The 24,508-nt window shown below is 41.0% G+C and overlaps 1 protein-coding gene across 16 annotated transcripts in view; it reads left to right on the top strand.

The window, feature by feature from the left end:
- Positions 1–703: 703 nt before the first annotated feature.
- ptprma (protein tyrosine phosphatase receptor type Ma) overlaps positions 704–24,508 on the top strand; it is a 176,272-nt gene continuing 152,467 nt past the window's right edge. For 6 of the 16 annotated variants that reach the window (XM_056738569.1, XM_056738567.1, XM_056738564.1 and 3 more), the window contains exon 1: positions 710–928. In XM_056738569.1, coding sequence (XP_056594547.1) covers positions 847–928 — 82 coding nt within the window. In that variant the 5' untranslated portion in view covers positions 710–846. Of the gene's footprint in view, positions 929–24,508 lie in introns of all 16 variants that reach the window. The other 10 variants (XM_056738557.1, XM_056738556.1, XM_056738553.1 and 7 more) reach the window with 6 other exon arrangements.

Here is a 24,508-nt window from a genome sequence, read left to right as displayed (position 1 = left end):
CCACTTCACATATTATTTCTGTATTTCATAAAAGTAAAAACACTATTTGTGTTCATCTTGTTTTGTGTTCAATTTTATACAATTGAAAGTTAACCAGCGATAGTATGCGCGCTCTCTCTCTCTCTCTCTCTCTCAATTTTAACTCTTTATCTAGCTCTCTCTCTCTCACACAAACGCGCGCGCGCGCACAGAGCATCAGTAAAGTCATCCACGGAGTGTGTTCAGGTTCTGTTAGTGATATCTCACAAACCTGTTGGCATTATTCAAATCAACGCAACACATGATGTGAATGATTTATGAGTGTTTACTGCCCACAGTCTGTTGAGTTTTTTTACCCACCCGTGTTTTTATTATATGGACATTTCCCCTCGCGCGCATACCTGTACACGCGCACACAGTCCGTATGTCAAACACTGCGTTCGAGCTGATGTCCGGACGCGCTCTGAGTTGGACACTCAGTTCTACGAGCTTTCAGAGGGACGCGCACGCGTTTCCGAACGATCTAAACTTCGGTTCCGTTCCGCTCCGCTCGCTCCTCCTCAGCCAAACCGCAGCGCCACTGCTCCGCTTCAATGTCTCTCACCGAACCCAGTGAAACCACGGGCTGAAACTTCACCGGAGACCCTCCGCACGAGACTGTACCGAACGCCCCTCGAGCTCAGTGACGTCACGTCCTCCGGCGGCGGTCCTGAAGTCAGTTTATGAAGACGGACAGACTCAGTTAAAGTAGTACAGACACAGTGGCGTTTAACGGCTCCGGGCGCGTCACCGCTCAAACAAACGGGAATAACTTGGCTTTGGCGCGGAGCGCGAGAGGAGCGCGGCGGCGTTCGTGAGACTCCTGCCATGGATCGAAGACTTTTGACGGCTTTTCTCTTGTCCGCCGTTAGTTTATTGATCTCGGCAGCGGCGGTGCAAGAATTTCAAGGTAAGTCTGTTTTGGTTACAGCTGAGGCAAAGTTCGTCTCTTTTTACGCGTCTCAGGTTCGGTGAACCTCGCCAGATTTCCTCCACACTGACTCCAGCGTCTGTAACGCAGTACACAAACTTTACAAAGTTACTTAAATGACGGTATTTTACCGCGGCGAACCTCCAGTTGATGTTAGTGTTCTTCTGCATGGCGAGCCACAGCCCCAAACTTTTCCTCAGATCCCCGTTCCTTCAGAGCTCCGAACAAATAACAGTTATAATAACATCGATTGCTCCAGTTCATATTAAATATAACTACAATATACAAACGATCAGTCAATTTAAATGGAGCTTGTGTGTGAATGTTTCTTGTCTTTGGTCTTCAGCCAGATTTGAGCTGTTCATTATATTCTCCTCATACAGCTGCTCAACTTTCAGACGTCACGCACTAAACGCTGCTACTGTAATGTTTTATGATACTATGGTAATAATACCATGTTTTTTTGGACATGTGATTAATTCGTAGCATTTTTCCAAGTGAATACAGTGTAAATACTGTTGTACATGACGGTGGTAACCAGTGAAAATCAGAATAGAATATATCTTTTCCCTAGATAATATCTGAGCCGTGAGTTTGTGTAGTGATCGGTCTGTCTGATATCAGTAACCCGTGTGTTTAAATTAGAGAACAGGCTCAAATAAAGAGAGAGAGAGAGAGAGAGAGAGAGAAGGAGAGAGACATTATTTCTGAGCTAAATTTATCTCCATGCTTTTTATAATTTGTATGTAAAACACAGCCAAATATTTCATGCAAAACAGTCAAACATCTTTATGTTAACGTACTCACTGCTGATATGTGTTATGTTCTTATTGAATGTCTTCTGTTGTGTTGGGTTATTATAGAGATGTAATAGAATTGTTCAGTGTATATTCTTTCTTTGTAACTTTTCTCCTCTTTGATCGTGAACACATCTTATATTTGGCATCTGTGTGTTTAATGGAGACACTGTGGGTGTGTTTGAGGTGCTTTTCTAAACGGCTTGTCGTTGTTGTAAAAAAATCCTCTTAAAATGTTCGTTATTCATTTTAATTAGTTTTATTTTAATGTTTAAATTTATGCCGTTTTTACGCTTAGAATAAGTCAAAACTGCTGCGTGTGTCATTTATTGTAGACTTTAGTAGATTAAGATAAGCCTGATATATTTGTCATTTGTTTCTCAGTAAACTGAAGGCTCTTTTCTTTCAGATGTTGATTCTGTAGTTTAGACATGACGATGTTTTGTGTCCTGATGGGGGCAGCAGCTCACACACAAGCTGAAACGACCTAGATGCTGTTTTTGTGCTGTATAATGGCCTGTTTTACTTAATGTATACAAACCAGGGCATGTTAATTTAGTGGTTTATAATATTAACATATGTTTGCATTTTTTCCCCTTAAGTGAGTTTGAAGGTAGATTGACCAAATATGCCTATTTAGAGAGAAACTGCAGTCAAATGTTGTTTAAGCTACTGAGCACGTATTGGAAAAAGAAAGACTTTTAAAAATGTGTGTTTGTGGGGGGGTTGTTGTGGTGGTGGTCAGTATTGTGCCTGTTGACCGGTGCAGGGCATTATGGACGAATGGTGACGCAGAGGATATCCTGAGCCACACAACCTTTAACAGCCTCTTCCGTGGATTCAGTGCAGTGTTTGTTATTCCAGACGCATTGTGTTTGATTCATATTGTTCTTGTTTGACTTTGTTGTTGACATGCATTTATCGTGATGGGCTTCACCTGCATTTGTTCTTCGCTTGATCATCCTCCTGTGTGCCACGGCTTATGGCTCTGTTCTTCACTTTCCTTTCATTAGTACAAATCATATTCCTCGAGTGTTTCCAAGTCTCGTGGGAGTTTGAAACTAGATCTCCATTTTACATCAGGAAGACCAATTATAAAATCTAAACCATCGTGCTCGTTTGAATTGTATTCCGAGGGTCGGCTCGCTGCGCTTGTGAAAGGTTGGAGATGCCGTACTTTGAGAGATCTTGCTAGTTTACCACCAGTGTCTGCCTAAAGAATTTTTTGTGCCCTTCTGCAGAATTCCAGAAGAGCCTTTTAGTATTTGTTGTGGCTGTTTTTTCTGCAAACAGACTTCCCGTGCCCCCGCTAACAGACACAGACACAAACACACACACACACACACACACACACACACCTATACACTAATCAGGACGTTTAAAAAGAAGCAATTGTCTTTTAGTTCATTGTTTGTGAATCAGACATCATTTACTGTGATGCTGTGTGTCCCTGCAGCAGGGAATATTTATTTAGCAGGGTATAATAATGTATCGTGATAAGTGATCTTGAAATTATGTCTGTTTAATCCTATTAGTTGAGCTGCCAACATGTAACCTGCTTTAACATATATTATGTTTTAATGTTTTGTCATTTTGTGCTTTCACTGGTTTAAGATGTTTTCTATCATCGTTCTTCATTTTTTCTTTGTTAAAATCATTTTTATTTTTCATTGCAGACCTATTCAATTTCTATTATTTACATATTAAAGGTTCAATTAACCTGTTCATGTTTTGACAATGAATCTGTTATTTAAATTCTGTTTTGTTTTTTATTTATAATTTTTTATTTATTATTGTGAACCCAGTATCATGTTGACATGTCCCTTTTTTCAACATTGCCTTTTTTACCATATGGTCACATTTTTTATGTTATTCTGGAGCCCTGCATACATAAATACACGTTAAGAAGTGTGCAGGCAGCACACATGCGCTGCTGATAGCATGTTCACCCGCAGCTGTCACAGGTCTGGGCTGGTGTTCAGGATTCCTGGTTAGTTGCTGAGTAAACAGTGCTGTTGAAATGAACGCTGCCATCTCCTCCGTGGGCTACAAACAAGCATAAAAGCTAATGAATCAGTTGCTTTGGCCAGCAGAGACCCGCTGGGTAGCGTGAGGGGGACAGGAGGTCTTGCCGGCAGAACGTAACCCACCATCACGCATCATAAAAGAGTGTAAACCAGCGAACGCCGGGTGATTAAACTCTAATAAAATGACGGGCTCTGTTTAGCAAGATGACTGTCGGCCCGAGCGAGCTGAAAACGGAGCTAATTAATCCACAATGGGCCCACGCTGTCCCAATTTCAAAGGCTTTTTTAGTATCCAGGCTTTTTTGATAGTCTCTGTTGTGTTTGTGCGAGCAGGTGAACGCATGTGTTTGACCACAGGCAAATATCTCCATTACTGTCAACCTTCGTCTGCACACTTTTAATGGCCCTCTTTTGAGTCATTAGCAATTGGCCGGGCCCAGTTTAACTTGACTGCAGCACTTTTCAATGTTTTCCTGACCCGATTATGATGGGGGTTATTGTTTCTTGAAGGGTAGAAGCGGTCCCAGCAGTCGCATTTCACATTCCCAGGTTTTTTGACAGGAAATTGGCCTACTTCAGCAATGTGTGGCTGCCTGAGGCATGAGACGAAAGCCTCACGGGAGAGCAGAAGTTTCCTCCGTACGCTTCGTTCACGGCTATCTGAGAAGCTCTGCTGAACCCAGCTGCCGCGTGTTCGTCTCGTACGTTCGATGACATCTTTAAGTGTTGCTAATGCCAAGCATCGACGCCCGGCGTTAATCCCGCACATTTATTTATGTCGGCGCTAAATAGAGGAGGCGTAAATATTTGAGCTGTACGCAAGGACCATGTAGTGCCAAATTGTTTTTTTAATGATGCTCTAATTGTGTCTCGCACATTTTTCGCACACTCGGCTGGTATTTATTGTGCACGCGGAGCATAAGGGAGCTTTCAGAATAGATGTTTTTCAGCATTTGTTAATGGTTCAGGTTGAGCTCTAAAATCGTTCGTGTTTTATGTTCGCTGAAGACTTCAGAGTTTCTCCTCCATTAGCACCAGCTTGTTATTTTTGTCTGATTATTTGCTCCTTTGTGTTTCTGTGTCAGCAGGAAATTATTCAAACCCTTACATTCAACGTGAAACAGAAACGGCAAACCATTTTCCTAATTTGATGTATTTGATAGTTGTAGGATGGGAACTGAATGGATCTCAAATGTTGTTAATCATGTCATCAGATCAGGGTCACAGTTTAAATTTCACATGTCTCACAGGTCTCAAGACAGAAATCATTCAGACAGCAGACGGCTTAAACAATATGCTTTTGTTCCTATTATTTACACATTCATAAATACTCTACATACTGTACCTACATCAACAATGATTTGCTAATAGCAGTGACTGATCACAACAGAAAGACAGTACTGTACTGTATTTTAACTGTGAGCCGCGTGCGGTTCAGTTTCACCTGAGGAAATGATTTATGATTTAAAGCTAAACATTTAATTATCGATATGGCTGATAAATTATCGTGCATCCTTATCCATATGTAGTTCACAATGACATGGCAGAACCTTTCTTTCTTAAATGCATCCGCAGAAGCTGTCAAAAGGTTCCTTGGATTATATAAAGGTAAGAAAGAGATGGTTCTTTAAAGAACCTTTGACTGAATGGTTCTTTGTGGAACCAAAAATCAGCCTTTTAAGAAGAGGCCTTTTAACACAAATTGTCTTTAGCTTTTTTTTTAATGACTAGCATCTTTAGACCTTAGAATGACCTGCACTGAAGAACTATATCTATAATAGCTGTAATGTGTAAAGTTTGTGATTTTCGTTTTCATGATGTCTGATTCACTGAATGCACTTCAAGTTAAACACAGTCATCTGTATTTTTATTCATATTATTTGTACACACACACACACACGTGACAGTAATTTTCTCCTGTGAACATCCGCAGCGCTTGAGTCCAGACTAAGAGTGCAGGTTTAATTGCATTAATAATCCAATCATTGAGTGTTGACATTGAACATGCCCTCAGAGCGCCGGCCTCTCTCTCGCTCCAACACAACACAGAAAATACCAGCGCTTAACCAACAACACCAGACAAAATGGAGGCCTTTTCCATTTGAATAATGGCACGCTGTTTTGAATGAATAACATCTGAGCGAGGCACACGAGGACGCGCGGCTCCCTGTCTTGTCTCCGATGTCTCTCTAATTTCATTTCCACAAGATCTTCAGATGAATGCATGAATCAAAGGGGCAATCTAGACGGTAAATGCTGGGATTTAGTTTTTATGATGCATGCCTGTATTAAAGTGACTGCGATATGGCTTTTAGTCATTTGCACAGAGGCCATCTGTATTCTAGTGTGTTCTAAACAGGTTAGAAAAACACAACTGATTTTATGTGCAGATCTTGTAAATACCCCCAGCTCTCTGACGATAAAGTAAATCCTGATACATGGCTGTGAGGTAGAAAAAATGTTTGGATGTTGTGTAGTGTAGATGCCCCAGTGTGTGTGTCTGAACATTAGAGGTTGTGTTGTGATTTAACATCAGCTTCTTTGGTGTGGTCTGATCACAGATGGTTGTTTCTTACATTTCTGGTGTAAAATAAATACATCACCAGTTTTTTGCAGACAGAATTGTGTGTTTATGTCGAGACACGGCTCAAAACATTGACTCCCGGAGCTCATCAGATCTCCATACTAAATATTAGTCCGTCTCCAGAGCCTTGTGTAATTCTGTGTTATTGTAAGTGGCTGTGATCACTTATCTTCCTTTCAAAGATTTGAAATAAGGAAGCAGCAGAGCTTTGCAGTTACGTTCAGAAGCACATGGACTCTTAAAGCGTTTGGCATCTGCAGTGGTGCTGATGCAAGCGTTCGCTGTGGGCCAAACCTCTGGAAAGGTGCTCGCTAAAGGGAGCCGGATAATTAATAAACATTATGCAAAATATGTGTGTGATTTGGAAAATTAATATTGAACCGAAATAAAACTGCAGCATTAGGGTTTCTTCAGACTAACGCTCACAGCGTCTCTTTACTCTTCGGCTGGGTAGAGTCGTTGACTCGGTGGCTCAAAGAGGAAGAGAATTTTATATAAAAAAAGCTCCAAGGCAAATGTGTGTAAATATTTCATGGCTCATTTGACATTTTTTGGGGGAAGAATCAGACTGCATGATAAAAATTTGTTTGTGTAAAGTTGAGTTGACAAAGAACCTTTTATCAAGTGTAATATTCAGATAAATATCTGGACTAACAGAGCAATAGTTTACTGTCCCAAAACAAAATGCAACATTTCAGTTTGCTGTCAGTTGGAAGATTCAATTTTCCAGCATGTTTTTCATGTGGCACTTGTACCGTGTACCTGTTTTTGGGTCACTGTGGCTGTTCTCGGAGCAGGAAGGATATATGGATTTATGAAGCGCCCCAGGACATGGTCTGCTCCTCAACACCTCATATTTCATCTGCTGGTGATGGATGAAACCCTGTATGTATGTCATCCATTTATACGAGAGCGACGAGGTGGGACATTTTCAAGGAAGTGGAGTGGGAGTCTCATGTGGCGTGGGTAAAGTTAAGTGAGGTTAAGAACTCTTCAGAATTAGAACAGCTGAGCATTTTACAGGCTAAACTTGTTAGCAGAAGGCAAGAGCCCTCGGTGGAGAAGCAGAAGGGCCTGTTTTCTGCTAGAAGATGATATCTGTATATAAACGCTGTGACAGAGGGAAACAGGAGGTCACCTGCAGAGGTCTGTACATCCGGTGCTTATCAGAAAACTGAAATTGAGACTTTAGGTTCTGCTGTGAAATAAACCACCGAGAGGAGAAATATCAGATGTGGACGCTAAACTCGCCAGCCTCTAAAATCAAGTGTGTTTTTGACCTGTGTCCCTTATCACAGCATATTGAAATAATGTGCACGGCAAACAACTGAATCACGTGTTTCACAAACATAAGTCTTCATTTTATGACGTGCAGCCGCATTTACCAGCCGTCATATGATCCGATCATTGAATATACAGAATGGAATGTTATTTTGTTTGCTGTCTCTCATATGAAGAATTGACAATATTACCGGTGTTGCTGTTGTTTTGGATGAAGTATGGGTTTTGTTGGATTTGCACAGAACCGAGATAGTTTTGGTGTCCCGGTGCACCGTGGAATGAACTGTAGTACTTTTCTCAATGGAATCGCAGGACCAGTCTAGCACATCCCGTTCAACTGACATCCGATGGCAGGACCCAAGCGCTTCTAAAACCTCGCCACCATGAAATAAACCTCTCCATGTTGATAAACCAGGCAAATCTAACCGTCGCCAAATTAGGCAAATCCCTGTTTAGGTCATTGAAGAAAAGAGAAGTGATTTTGTGTGGCATCACTTGGCCGATCTAGAAAAGCCTTGCTTCCAACTTTTCTACTCCAACTTCTCCCCCTAATACCCCACATCTCAGAGCTGAGACCAAACCCAAGCATATCTCACACGATCCAGACGACAGCGAGCAAGCGTTTGTTTGTTCATCTGCTCGACACAAGCAGATGTGACACAGAAGTGGCACAGACACGGCGGAAGCTGCAATGTCCCTTCAGGAGCTCAGAAGTAAGCGTGCGTTTGTAAGAGAGTTGGGTTTGGATTGTTGTCAGGTGAAAAACTCTTTTTAGCTCGGTGACAACACCGACAGGAGACGAGATGGTGGAGGAGGAGATAAAGCTGACAGCTAGTGAGGGCTGGTGGATGGTCATTTGGACAGGCAGGAAGATAAGATGTGAGCCACAGCGGCCGGTGGATGAGCAGAGAGCCGTAGGCCAGTCCAGAGGCGCTGCATTAACAGGGACAGACCCAAAGCTTCCTCACAGCGCTACACACACACACACACACACACACTCTCTCTCTCGATCTGTTCTGTCAGAATGATCATATTTATGAGCTGAACTCCACCACAGTGTTTTAATCAGCAGCCTGTGGACGCTAACTGATATTGATGTTGTGAATGTTTACTTTGTACACATTTTGTTTTCTCTTCATGAAGACAACGAGTTGACAAACCTTCCTTTTCCCATCATTCTCTGATAAAGTCCCAGATCTGTGACATCTTCTGCTCTTATTATGTCACTGGAACACTGAAAAGCTTACGTGTTTTAAAGCTCAAAACTGATTTTCACACAGTAGCCTCTGAACTGGTAGAGAAGCTCTCAGGAGAACCTGAAGTGAGACGTTCTCATCAGTTTCTGGTTATAAATTCTCCTGGAGTGGGACTAGGCCTGAACGATTTAGAAAATCATCAAATTTTTATCAATATTGCGATTGCGATTTATTATGCTATTATTTTTCAAGCACCTTTTCATCAGTATTATTTAATAAGAAAATCAATAAAACATGGTAACCAACGCAATATTAGACAGATTTACCATAAACTATAGGCCAGACTTAAGATGACATTAGTTGATGCATGAATTGATTTTTTTGGGAACTACCCCAATGTTACTAATATATTGGATGATAAGTTACATTTCTAGCCATGTAATCATGTAATAATAATTATCATGACATAAAGCACTGACAAATAAGCTTGGTGTAACATGAAAGTCATTAATCAAAGAAACTAAAGTGCAGATTACATAAATATAAAACAAAACCGTGGCTTTACACACTCAGTGATTTGATAATGAAGAGTCGCTGTAATAAGCATATGATAAACATGTGGATTGCATTTACTACACAATCTTTAAATAAATAAGTTAAAATATGAACTATTAATATATGTTTTATCTTATATATTGTCTTTTATAATAGTCTAAATGCTGCATGATGTTAGTAGTCTTGCCCCTTGAGGTAACGTTAGCACACACAATACCTGACACTGAGCAGCATCATCCACACAACACGGACGAAATTGTCCCACACAACTATGCTGTTGCTCTTTTACACTTAAGTTTCCACAGTGTCATGTCCTGTCGAGCTTAAGGCCATTATGCCACAGATCAACGTACAAATTCATGACTTTAAATACAGACGCACGTCAAGCAAGCTGAAATAGAGAGTGAAGCAGCCGCGATGCCAATGAGGTGAAACGCGGTCTCTTCACTCGCAGAAAGTCACCACGAGAGAGCAAGCTTCTGTACGAGCACTTTGGGGAAAATGGCGCTCATTTTTCCATGCATTTTAAAAAAAGCTTTTGAGATGGTACTGGTCAGCTATGAGCAGAAAATAACGTTTCACCACATCGCAATTTAATGGCAAATGCAATTACTTGTTCAGCAATAAGTGGGACAACTCTTGGATTCAGTCATTGTGTTGTTGCTCTTCATACAGTGTTGTGTTCCGGGGCTTTTGTCCCAGCATGGTTAATTTGCTGTCATCTCTTGAGAGGGGTGGCTAATTTGTAAGACTTGCCTTCAAATCAATGAAGAAGTAAACTAGGTCATTGGCTTTTGCTCGATAATTACAGTCTCGCTCAGATATTCCAAATTCTTGAACTATCTGTTTGTCTTCATGCGTTAACGGCATTCACAATCTCTCGTATTAGAACTTTTTTCATATTGATAAAATATTTGGCTATTGGTAAACATAACCCCGCAGTCAGTTGGGGTTTTGATATAAATAAAACATTTATGTTCTCAAAGACATTGCAATAGTGAATTAGGACTCTGATGGCAGTTTTTGTATGCTCTGTCTTCTGTTGATGATGTCAGTCGTGTGTCTGCATATATCCACAGCCCGACTTCAACAGATGCAACAGTGCAAATAATGAGGGCATATGTTTACCTCTAACTCCTCTCACCCAGGGAGATGGATTAAATCGAAGCAGTTTGGTTGGTTGTCAGATTCTTAAGTGTTGCTTTCAAGCGTGAGGCGTCCCCGGGCCCCTGCGGAGGGTTTACTCGGTGGAACTGAAAAGCGAGGTCTCTCTTATAGCTAATCGAGTCCAGCCACGGGCTGTTCCTCCGCCTCTGTTTAGTCACTGGAGGGGCGGTAATGGCAAACAGCGGGTAGTTACATCGCCGTCTGTGAGAAAGAGAGAGAGAGAGAAAGAGAGAGAACAAAGCCATGTGCATACAAACTAACACAACACACATGCACACAGAGATGAACACAAAATGAAAAGTTCAGTAATTGCCCCGGATTGCTTGGACACGGCAGACGTTCAGCGCTCATTGACCCTTTAGTCAGGGGTTAATATGCCTCTACACCCCACACACAACACTTCCCAGTGTATGGACTGAGGGAAACAAGTTAAATATCAATTTCTATTGTAGTTTTACTTCAGGTTGTCTTGTGAGGACATTTGAGATGGTGGTATATTGTTCTCTTGAGTTAAGGAGATTATCAGTTTTTTACATTTATTTTTAACACATTTAGATCTCAGGTTTACATATTTATCTGTCTTTGCTGAATTGAAGGAGGTGTTTCTTGTGTTATTTTTACGGGTGTGTGTAGATGGATTGTGGGAAGGGTTCTTTTATTGCTCATATAAACATGTGACCCAGTCCCAGACTCGCCCCATTTGAGCTTCTGAATCCAAATACTAATCCATGAGCTGCCATTTTTCTTTTAGAATTTACACCCATCACCTTTAAAGATTGTGTTCTGAAATGTACCATCCAGATTTATAGACCTTCTAAACTCCTATATTAAGTATGACTCTTAGAAATATCTAGACACCCCCTCGATGTCTTGATAAATACCTTTATCTTTGGTTCTTCATGTCTATTAGATCAACATGTCAGTGGTTGTGTTGTGTAAGCGAATGGATAGATGTCTTATTATGTGTGCTGCAAAGAACAGGGTTAAGCTGAAGCTTTAATGAAACTGTGACACGGCTAATTGCTGTAAGCTGTCGTGTGTGTGTGTGTGTGTAGACGGGGTTTGGCGTGGCCTGTCATGAGTTTGGCATCAGTGTGAGACCCAACCGTTCTCCAGACCTGCAGGTTGAGCGGACCGGTTCTCCTCCTGTGGCTCGATCCGTATTTAAAGAGGAGGCCGGAACAAACGTCATGCAGGAATCCGTTTTCACACACACACCATCCTTCTGACACTTAAATTGCAAAGGGTCGGCCTTGACAGACGCACAATTCAACGGTTAGTGTTGAAAATGTCACAGTTCAGGGACGAACCCTCATCATTGCGGAGCAAGAGTTCATTTCCCATCTGTATATCGCTGACAGGACTGTGATTATAAAGACAGTGGGACATTTACAGCTTCTCTCTCTCTGTGTAGTTTTGCTGACTCTATATGTGTGTGTGTTTGGCCATATGACACAGATTCCTGAACACACACAGCTGTTTGTGCTGGTGAAACCCCTCCTCAGCACTTTTACATGGAGATTTTCAGGTCTGGAAGTTGAACGAGCTAGTTGACATTAATGCTCTGATACAACCTTTTAAACTTGATGTCGACTAGTCGCATGTCATGTGATTTTGACACTGAACCTTTAAAAACAGGTTGTTCCAAGAGAGCAGCGCGCGGGATGGATGTCATTCTCACCCGCTTCAGCGGGATTCTGGCAAACTCACGGCAATAATATGTTCTCTGGTCCTGCTTCCGCACTCATCATTCAAAATGTGACCTGTTTTCGTCCGCAACATTCACGATTTGATCTGAAGCCGCAAAAGCTTGCAGGTAAAGCCCAACGTTACATAGATTTCAGTGCGCTGTGCTTCTACACACATTGATGCGTGATTCAAAAAATCGGAGGTCGTTCAACCCCAATCTGGGACAGAATTAAAAGTGTTTCTTTCTAGTGTCACAGGTGAAATAGAGTAGAAAAAGATGACAAATCTTTGAACCAGGGCTCAAACGATTAATCTCGTTGGAATGCTTGATTCTGATTGGCCAGTTTCGACATTTGCAGTTGATTATTCCCAGATAACAACCTCAGAAAAAACCAATAACACACTGTAACCCGGATCCAGCAAATCATTTTGACAGGTTTTTTTGACAAATTAAATCTAAACATATCTTTAAATAACATGTATGATTTTATATTTACAAATGATTTAACTAAATTGCCTGTTTGTGACATTTGAACGTCGTTTCTTACCATAAAACCGAAACTGAACGGCTTTTCCTCGCTGAAGGTCTGCATTCCGTAAAAATGACTTTATCAAATATTTCAAATTCACATTTAATGTCCATTCTCATGTGGCAAGTAGCCGACGTGTAATATGCGGGATAATGTACAAGCAGCCGGCTGTTAACACCAAATAAGCCCCTTCAGTGTGATTAAGACCCTTTCGCTTCATGTCCTGATCACACTGTCGGGGATTATTTCTGCCATAACAACCGGCTGCTTGTACATTATCCCATATCTATGGCATCCAGAAGAGAAGTTTGTGTTTACATAATATTTGTCTGTGTACTGTTCATATTAATTTTATATTTATAAAAAAACTTGTATATGCTTACTGTATATTTAAGATTTTTTTTAAGTAAAAATTAAATTTATACAAATTTAAAATAACAAATATAAATATTTTCCAAATATGTATACATGTATGAGTATGTTTAAGTGTTTATAAAAACAAAGTTATTATGCACCATACACAAACATAAATTACGTAAACACAAACTTTTATTAATGTGTTTAATCATGATTACTTTTTGACCGCTCTCGTTTGAACATTTGTTTTGTCACATCTTGAGTTTCTCAAGATAAATGAAGATGCTTCAGTGAAATGATCACACAACTGATACTTTATTATAAGAGAACATGTAGTCCAATAATTGAGGTTTGTCTTATTATTTCCGCATGAACAACAGATTAAATATGATCACTATGACAGTTAATTCGAATTTTGTGTTTTAGATAAATTGACTCTTTAAAGACGTTTGTATGTGTTTCTCTTACATCGCTCACTCTCAGATTTAAAAAGCGTTGAGTCTGTTCACAGCCAGGAATGTGTGTTTATCAGTGACAACATAGTTTGAGGCGAGCCAGCGATACAGATTCACATGAGATGAGACCTTTGAGAGTGACGGTAAGCAGACGCAGGACTTGTGTGTGTGTGTGCTGCGGGCTGGACGTGACCTTCTCTCAGCATGAGTGTGGTGGGAATATCTCTCCACCAACAGAACCCGGCAGAACCGTCACTCCACTGGATTGTGTCTCCATCAGGGGAGACGGTGGTGTCAGCTGTGACCTTTCACAGACATTTGGCTCGGTGTGTGTGTGTTAGTGACACGCTTTCAAACCACCTGGTGTGTGTGTTTCTCTGGGTCAAGACCCCTCAGAATCCCCCCCACCCGCCTGGCTTCTGATCTTTTTCAGTTGCAGGCCTTCAGATCCGTCAACTGTGAAGGTTTTCACCCCCCTCGCTGACGGACGCTTAAGGTTCCCGGCCTGTCGCATGAATATGTGAGGCTCTGGCTTTATCATCACGGCCTCAGAGTGACGCATGCCACCTCTCTCTTTTCCTGCGCCCCCTCCCTTTCTTTCCTGTCTTTCTTGCTCTGAGTTTCCAGTTTGACAGGAAGTGGCAGGGATAAAGCCCTCTCTCTCCGGGTGGTGCGGAGACACAGACCGAAGAGACGGCAGAGTAGACAAATATCTGAGTGGATCCCATCATGCTGTGAGCTCATCCTCGGGTGCCGAAGGTCCCGACGTGAACATTCAGACACTCAGAATCACCTCGAAACTTATGTCTGTTTCCATCACAGTTCTGTTCATTAATGTTTCCCATAACATACAGCACACTGTGTATAGAACTGTTGTTTAGTGTCATGTTGCATACTGATTCATGTGGTTAAACAGTAGTATGTTTCTAATTGTGTTGGTTTAACTGTGTGATGTGCGGTTATCATTTCACAAATACGTCAGCAAGTCCGAGATCACGGTTGGAATTCAGTTTTTGGATTATTTCTCACAATTTTGATGTGGAAAACAGTGTCCTCTTTCTCTTCGTGCCCTGAATGGTGCAGATTTCGTGTTTCAGTTCTTCTCAGCTTCAGATGGGTTGTTAAGTGTTAAATGAGAAGCTTAAGGCTGTCAAATGGCTGCTGGGTTAATTGAACGTCATTTAGCCGGAGCTTTTAATAATGAATGAACAAGCTGAAGTCAATTGTGCAGGTTCATTTGTCACCGTATTGATCAGACATCTCTCACCTCGGCTGCGTCTGTGTGGCCTCACGAGCCAACGGGCCTGAAGAATTTCATCATATCCTCTTCTTCTCCTGGGAAGAATGACTTCGGGTCTGTGTGTTTTGGAGCAAGCTGGCCGTTCTCCATTGGGACGTTGGCTTTAACTCCACATCCCTTTTTAATAAAGCTCAGCGAGGAAAAGCTCAAGTCAGCAGAACTGGACCACTGAAACATTTCTGCCCACATACATTTCTATGAAGGTATGATACAACATTCTCCCTCAGTGTAGGTGTTAAGAAAGCGTTGTTGCTTTTTCTGTCTTCCGTTTTGAAAATATCTCCAATCGAGATGAGAATGTTTTCATCATTTATTCACCCTCGTGTCATTTCTTTCTACTGCAGAACACAAAAGAAGATTTGTTGAAGAACGTTGATAACCAAACAAATCATTAAATCGCAGACATCACTCGTGTGCCGTGTAAGCGACATAGCAACACCCCGGCAACCACCCACAACACAGTAGCTTTAGCGTTTGCGCTGGAAAGCACAGCACTCGTTTTCTTTAGAGAAGTGCAGTTGTTTCAAACGCGTGGGATGTGATTGAGACAACAGAATTCAGTGATCTTTAGTGCACATTCAAGCATGAAGCCGTGTTGTTTGTGTGCCACCGCTAAAAGCTCTTGTGAGTTTGTATGGTAATTTACCCAGTTTAGAGTACACGCCGAGTGGAAATGATATGGAAATTCTCTCTTTTAATAATCATCTGCTATTCATGAGACGCTATTTTGCCGTCCTCCGGCTGCTGAAGAAAAGCCCCATTGAAAGCAGGTCAGGATTAGACGCTCTTAGATTGAGTTTGGATGCTTGTATGTATTATCTCACGACAGAAAGCAATTTCAAGAAACTCTCCATTAATATCATTCACTAAAGCACAGATTGAAGTTTATTATAAGTATTTTTATAGGGACGCTTTCTCCGGGTCTGAGATTAACACAAAGACTCTTATCCTCTTAAACATGAACTCTTCATCTCCATCTTTCTGTTGATGATATGTCTTACTCGACGGATGATTGGCATCAGGTCCAGTGCGTGACGCATGAGGTCAGGAGGAGATTTACAGGTCCATGTCATATTTCAACACAAAATCTTTTTTTTTTGACTTTGAAAAAAGAAGCCTCTTTTAAAACTGTAGATTTTCCATGAATATTGTTTTCATTATCCTGCCTTGATGCCCGATGACTCCTGAGATAGGCGCAGGCTCCCCGTGACCCGAGGTAGTTCGGATAAGCGGTAGAAAATGGAATGGGAATGGAATTGTTTTCATTAAAGCATAAAGCATATTTATTAAAGTACTACAGTAATACATTAAAAATATGAAATTTACTAAATTGTCCTTCGAAAGAAAACTTAATTTCTTCACTTTGTTGTTCTGGTTTTGCAGTGAAATATGACGTGTGTGTTTACATCAAAACCTAGTTAGTGCAATATCGTGTAATACGAACACCAAAGTTCAATTTTGTGTGCATATGATACGCCAATTTTACTGTGTGTGCATATTAAACGGCACTGTCCTATTAACCTGTCCCCAAACCATAAACCAAACAGTATTTTTCTGTGTTTCAGTGTTTCCTCTTCATGTACGTTTGAAAATTGCGGTTCTCCACCGAGGTGTACGCAAACATTGACGTTTCATATGGACATTAAACTTTAGCATATGTATTACACAATATTGTTATTTATACGCTATTGATGATAACCGTTTGTTTTATAAGGTGTATTCACAGTTGAAGCGTCTGTGTTTTTAACTAAGGAAGTATGTCACTTTCAATTGTTTGCTTTAAGGATGACCGCCAACATATCAGTAAGATTCAACAGAGATATCTGACTTTTAAACGCAATATGACGTCTGTTATCACCAGCCCCACGACATGAAATATGGAAGATGTGTCAGAATAATCAGAGAAGCAGAAGGAATGTGTTTAAAGGCAGAAGCGGCTTGTTTATGGTAACAGGGCCCCGGGAGGTGATTATGAGTGTGATGGTTTTTTGTGTGTCTGTTATCGCTGAAGTTTGCCAGCAGGATCTTTACTGCGTCTCAGAGAAACACCGCCGCCATTCTGACAGCCCGTCTGGACACAAGCTCCATTGCCCCGGGGTATGTGAGAGAGGGGGGGTAAAACAGTGTAAAGGTTACCCCTGGGCTGTGGCAGGACGTCTCTCGAGGTGCTGTGTCTTCATGTCCATGACAGATCAGAGGAGACAGAGGGTCCGCACACCAACGCTAGGCACCCGCTGCCATTTAAAGGTTCTGTGTGTAAGTTTCAGAGGCCACTATTGGCGATGTAGGAAATTGCAACCTAAAGCTCCTCTACCCCCCTCTCCCTCCCATTAGAGAAGCTACGGTTGCCGTCACTGGACAAAATGGTTCCGTAAATGATAGCGGCCATTATCGGTGGTGTTGATAATTGCAATCTACGTCTCACAGACGAACAACAGACTGAAGTTACGTAACTTGGTTCGTAATTTACAGCATATTTAAATGGCTTGCTAATGCTAAGGGCGTGTAATCTAACTGCGAAAGTCTTAGCAGACGTTTTTCTCATCATCACAGAGTCAATCAGAGGACTAAACACTGGTAGTAAGAGGGAGAGGAAGAGGGCAGAGCGATAGGGGTAATGGAGATGCAGGCAGGGCGAGGAGAGGCAGAGGAGCTAACGTTACCCGGGAGGACCGCACAAGAGAGGATGTGGAAGCTAAGCAGTATCATAATATAACTTACACTCGATTTATGCAAATTATGATTGTAAACATGATTTCTAACTTGATTTCCACATGGCCATGCAACAAGGACTTATGATACAATTATAAAATGCTAAAAATTTACAAGGAAAAATGCTACTTCACTTGATGATCAGCTCATCTATTAGCTAAAGCTATCAAACAAACAGTTCACTTATATTGTGGAAATTAGAAAAACTTACCGGTCCAGCAGAAAGCTGGCAACTTCGGCGTCGCTTAGCAAACCTGTTTCCTGCTTCAGTGCCCTCCTTTTTTAAAAGAACCACAGCGATGTTTATTCGGGTTTTCTGCCATTTTTGTCTGCATCGTATTTTCTATTTTTTGACGACACAGATTTACACTCTGTCGGCTCGTGTGCAGAGTTTGTGTGGACCGCGGTCTGCCATTAGCGCAAATTTCACTTCTTTCTGCAACAAATAACCGTTTCTATTTCTAATAAAAAACACGACAAGTAAATTTTGTTATTGTTCTTCCTCTTCTTTTGCTAATCCTTCTATGTAGTGGCGTGGCAAGCTGCCTCAAAACACAGCCGAAGAAGAAGAACATAGTCCCGTGCATCCTTCGTTTTACGAAACGCGCTCAGTTTGTCCGTGCAGTGCTACAATAGAAACATGGCCGTGCAATTTGATAAATTACATGTAAGGGTGTGCCCGCGGTATATATACATAAAATGGCTCATTGTAAGGTAATATAAATATTTCGCTTCATTTTGTAAGGTATTTCTTCACAACTCACAACATAATTTTGTTTTATATATTACATTTTGGTAAATAAATCCTTCAAAATGCTACACACTGTACCTTTAACGGCTTACATTTCTATAAGCGTTCACTTTATCTGTCCACCATGCGGTCCAGTCGCCCGTCCACGCCTGAACAACATGAACATGAACACGCCACACGAGTTTGGTTTATCCTGCAACTTTACCTTTAAATCATTCTGTTGTCATAGCGGTAAAAAACTAATTTTTAAGAAAAATCATGCAAAGTTCAATTTCATGGCAGTAAATGATTTGTATTCGCCTGCTGTTGACGGGTGTTTGTGAAAAGTCAAGACGCAGTTGTAGCTCTTTATTTCTGCTCTTATAATTGGCCTATAGAATCCATAATCATGAGAGCGCAGTGTGAGAGCTCATGAAATATTCAAAGGTCTTGTACAAACGTTCTGTTTTGCAAATTTGTCCTCATGAAATATGTAGCATGTCAAACTAACTTCAATGGTCATGAAGGGCTCGGTTGGGCACGTCAGCATGACGACCGTGATGCTTTGGGTTTTCTGACCCGTGTTGTCATCTTTCATGTTGCTTCAAGTAGAAATGGAGAAGATCTGTTGGACAGAGTCTCGGTCCGGCCTCGCGGTGAACACTGAGCATCTGACATTCAGAGACTTCAGGCGGTCCGCTCCTCCAGACACACACCAGCCAAATGTCAAGCGGCCCTCTGAGATCTCCTCGGTCTACACAAGCATTCCTGCTTCATACAGGCCGGCCGTACATCATCCTTTTTTTTCAAATTTAACTCCGTGCTTTGGGGTTTGAGCATCGAGCGAGACTCAGGATGGGTTATTTTGACTACCACCAGCCTGCAACCAGCTTAGTATTGAGTCAGTGAGTTTCACACCTCAAATTTTCTTCCGAAAATAATAATAATCTTTACTCATTTTATTCTTGTCATCTACCCACTGGCCAGACGATAGCCGGCGTTATGTCATAACAAATCCAGTGGCCTCGAGCCGTGTGCCACGCGTGTTAATTATTCATAGCAGCCCCGCAGGCAATGAATCGGCCAAGCGAGAGCTAACAAAATTAGCTTCCAATTAGTGTTTGTTTGTGGTGATTCTCTTCCCCCCTTAACTAATACCACAGGGGGAAGAGTGGGCCGAACAGAGAATCCCGTGCCCTTCAACACTGAGGGATCACAGAGAAACAGATGAAAGACTCTCTTCTTTTCTTTTCTCTTCTGACTGTCAGATTATTGTGTAAATGCAGACACTGTGTTTCAGCAAGCGTTTCTCTTTCTCTAGCACTGCTGGTCATAGTTAATGTTACCTTTAATCTGAAGTGATGAAAATCAGATCCTGCGTTTCGTTGCTGATTGGACGGTTTGGACGCAGGACTCACAATAAAAAAAATCAATATTCCATTATATACATGTTTGATTGTTATTTAATGTTTTATATGTATATAAATGAATATATCTTATAAAATTGGATGAGGAGTTTGAGCTGAATATTTTATGAGAGCGAGCAAGAAAACACACACACAGACACACACACACACACACACACATATAAAGAGAGAGACGTAGTGTTTGTAAATTCATGGCTGTGCGTTTCACTACAAGAGATTTTTTTCAGGGAGGAGTTTTGGCTGAACTTTACTCACAATCAGAACTCCATTTATAGAAATCAATGTGAAGGGTGAATGTTGGGGGAGTGCTCATGGGTAACGTGAGCCCGATCAGAACACGTCTGTTCTTTGTTAGAAAAATATAGACAGAATCAAGTCACACACACACACACACACTGTATATCAGAAATCCTTGAGATGCCTGAAGAGAGAACATTATCAACCTTCATATACACGCTACCAACAGACAGAAAAGAGCCGTGTTCAGTATCACTGATGCAGCTCCAGTTGTTACTCATTGGGCTCCTCTGAATTGAAGTATTTAACCCAACATTTCAACAATCAAACATTTGTGGATTGAGAAAGCAGAGGAAAGAGCAGCTCATGTTCTAGTTTAATTCTCATCTGAGTACCTGTTGACGGTCTGTCCGTGTCTGTTTCACAAGTGGATGTGTTTGAACCGTGGCCTGTAGGGATGTGAGTCATGTGACCCAACCGTCTCTCCTCTGGCTCACTGTCACTTCACATCTCGCCGTGTCACACTTCATCCTCTCGTTGCCAACAAGGCCCAGCCGACCGACGGCTAATTACAAGAGCCGGTGAGCGCTGCCCATTCCCTTTGAATGATGTCATGATGAGACGCAGGTCTGTGGTCTTTCTCCTGACTGGATGTGTTCTGATGGCAAACCTTTAGCCTGAAGAGAACTTTAATTATACTGAGACACGCTACGCTGCAAAACATCACGCCTATAATCTCTATCTTTGACATGTCAAAGTATGTATATTGGGCTTTTCATAATGTACATAGCAGATTTACAGAATCTTTTGCAATACTAAGGTTTTTTTTTATTCTCTTCATTGAGCAAGTTCATCATTTCTTCATCCTCATGTCATATCTGTGTGAGTTACTTTCTTCTTCAGAACACAAAAGAAGATATTTTGAAGATTGTTAATAATCAAAAACCACTGAACTCCATTGACTTCCATTATATGAACACAAAACCATTTATCAAAATATCTTCTTTTGTGTTCCGCAGAAGAAAGACTCACGTACAGATTTACAAATACATGAGGGAGAATAAATCATTACTTCATTTAGATTTTTGGCTGAACTATCTCTTTATATCATAATTCTTCAGGAGGAGTGATTGTTACCTTTATTAGTGATCCAATTTTTAATTTTCACTTTATCTAAAAAGACCTACAATGAGCCACATGCAGAGACCAGAACATAGAGATTATAGGGTGGAATTGGACCACTTAGCAACCTCTCATAACAGCCTAGCAACCACCCTGGCAACTCAAACCACCTTAGCATCATGGCAAAGATTTTTTGTACGAGCTGTTAACACTCACATTTGCTTTAAAAATATAAAAGTTTAGTTTGAAGCGTACACAGCTGACTTCATCTTATATTGTAATGCAGAAGTATTTTTCAATTTGGGATACACTGAGCTGGTGTTGAAGTTCATATGCCTTCCCCTCTTTGTTCTTCGAGAGATCTGATATCTGACATCCGGCTTTATGATATAAATACATTTTGTGATAAAGATTAATTTCTCCCGTCAGATGGGTATAAATGCTTTTATTAGGCTTTGATAACCTTCTGTTCTCTGTGCAGATGGTCCAGCGAGATCACCAATCTTCAGTCAAATTTTGCTTGTGCTTAAAGATCATCTGGATTTAGTGAAATTTAATCCCGTCTCGATGACTCCTGCAGGGTTGAGGTTTAATCAGAAAACAGGCCGTGTACATATTCATCTGCTCAGACCATGTTCTGCTCTTCAAGAGCTTTCATTTGCTTTGCTGTGGATTTGAGTCCCTCCAGTCATAAATCACATCGCCGCTGCTCTCTGTCCATTCTTTATTACAGCGCTTTCTTTTCCTCTTCATGATTCTCTAAATTAATGGAGCCACGTTTGATTATAAAACGGTTAATTATTCTGCCCCAACTTTTCATTTCGTTAGCGTCGTGTTTATGCAGCACTTTTTATTTGTGAAGTTCTTTTGTGGTGACGGTGCTGGATATGACAAATGTTGTGGCCGGTGTTGTCAAGCTTGGTATTTTCCGCCCGGCTGCACCAGGCTTTTCCTCTTCCTGCTCTTTCTCTGTGCTGTTGTCCTCAGAGTCGTATCTTCAGGAAACAGGGAGGGATTCGGGAGGGCAGGGGTGGATCCCCATCCTGGGGGAGCGCTTTAAAATAATCACCAGAAATGACCTAATAACCAGCTTCATGTTAACTGCTGTTCCTCACCAGATCAAACCTGATCTCTCACTGATTTCTCCACCGTTTCACCTAACTTAAATTCCTTTAGAATTTATTATTAATTTATCAGGTTTAAGGTTTTAAATCACTTATTTTATTGTAATTAAATTAAAGTTTTTTATGAAGGTTTATTTTCATTTAATATTACAAAGAAAATTCACATGGCCCATGTGCAGATAAATGTGAATGAAGCTACAAATCTCAGATTTTTTTTTGCCTTTTTTGTTCTTGGTCTAAATCAAATGTTTGTAGTGACTGAAATGGTGTTTCAGTGTGAGGAGATGTGATGTGTGTTTCCTGTGGGCGGCCATCTTGTCTCTGTGGTTGGTCTGTTGTTTGTTCTGGTTTGAGGTTGAGGTATAACACAGAGTTGTGGTGGATTGCCCTGTGTGTATTTTAGCTGGTGTGGGTGTGTGAAAGTTGGCTGGGAAGCTCCTGGTCGACAGAGATCAGATCAGCGAAGAGGAGGTTCTTCACTGTCCGCGCTAAAAAATGTGGGGAGTAAATCAGTGCACTCCAACCCCTACACACACACACACACACACATCTTATCACATTGGAGCAGCTGGGGCAGACAGGAAGTAGAGTTTCCCACTCTTCCTGTCACTGGGTGTGGTGCACTGAACTTTTATCGTCAGGATAGTGAGCTGTTCTACATTTACACATATCTGTCCTGAGAAAATCTTCGCATGTGCTTTAAAAACTACTTTAAATCTGTCCAGTCATAGCTTGTAAGAAAGCCTAACTTGCTTTGCTGTGGACCAATGTCATGGGATTTCACATACATAAAAAGAAATGTATAGTGTAATGCAATGTTAGTCGCTTTGGATAAAAGTGCCTGCCAAATATGTAAATGTGTTATAGCTATCCTTTCAGTGTGCTGTTAGTTTACTTCTTGATAAAAATAAATCTACTTTTCATGTGCTTCTCAGGAAAACTCAGTTTAAAACGTGTGCACTCAAACTTTGCTACTGTTACCCTTAAAAGTACACCTTTGTAAACCAAAGGTTTGGCCTATCAGGTTCCAAATATTGAAACAGTACACAAGTGCTAGTACAAATTACACAACATATTCTTCAAGTTTGCTGAAGTAAATGTAATAAAATGAAATTTGATTTTTCATGAAACAGTATGTGGTGTTGTTGTTGACCAGCAAATGCTCTGTAAGTGTAATAGAAATCAGTTTGAATTGAGGATGAGTAAATATGTCAGACGTGTTTTTGGTGTCACTAGTTTGAGTGTGTTCCTCTCTCTTGTGACGGATGAAGTGAGCGACACTACACTGACTGTGGGTGGAGTTCTTTAAAACATTGGTGTGTTTGTGTTCCTCGAAGAATGAGCTGCTTTGTGTTTGAAACTAGTATTTATTTTTCTGCTTTCACAGATAATGTCAGCGTATCATCTGTAATAAATCTGGCTCATACAGCTTTCCCACGACAAAGAAAAACATGCCGTGGGTCAACATGAATCTGCCCGGCAACCCGACAAAGACTCTATTGTGTCTGACGCTCGCAGTCGTCATGGATGCAGGTCTGATGAAGATGTATGTCGCGTGTCCCTGCCATTTTCTTATTATTGTGCCGTCATTTAATTGCGACCGGAGAATTGATCCATTCCGGCTTTCTACGGGCGATCTCGAGCGTGTTTCAGCGGTAGAACAGAGCTCCTTTCATGACACAGCGAGACTTCAGATTAGCATTGAATTTGCAATTCAGTCACATGAGGCTTAAGATGGAAAAACTGAAGACAGTGCAGGAGATTCTCAATGATGTTTCATCTGAAGGAAACCATTTCAATTCATCTTATTATCAGTCAAAGTAAAATCAAAGTTGAAGATGAGCTCTGCTTTGGTTTTGCTCAATATGAGCTGCTTTCTTTCCTACAGGAACATTTTCTTTCTGTTGTGCTGTTGTATTTCAGGAGACTTAATGGAGTTATGCTTGCCTTTAAACTTCTTAGATGTTTCCTTCACGGTTCATTAGGAGATATAATAATAGATAGAAACGCGTCATTAGTAAAAGTAGAACTATAAAAATAATGTGGATACCATTTTGGTGTGGGATGAATTTGATAAGAAATGTTTGACTTCATATTGAGATTTTAACCTTGATCTAAGCAAAATATTGCCTTTAAAGACACAAAGGGAATAATCTGAGACATTGTGTGAAATGAGTAGATGTCAATTGTGAAGAGATTTTTCTTGTGGTTTGGGTTAAGACTGAAGCAGAGGAACATTCTGGGTGTGTGTGTGTGTGTGTGTGTGTGT

The sequence above is a fragment of the Triplophysa dalaica genome, chromosome 23 (assembly GCF_015846415.1).
Source record: "Triplophysa dalaica isolate WHDGS20190420 chromosome 23, ASM1584641v1, whole genome shotgun sequence".
Classification (NCBI taxonomy): Eukaryota; Metazoa; Chordata; class Actinopteri; order Cypriniformes; family Nemacheilidae; genus Triplophysa; species Triplophysa dalaica.
The sequence above is the reverse complement of the archived record's forward strand: the minus strand, read 5'-3'. Positions and strand labels throughout refer to the sequence as shown.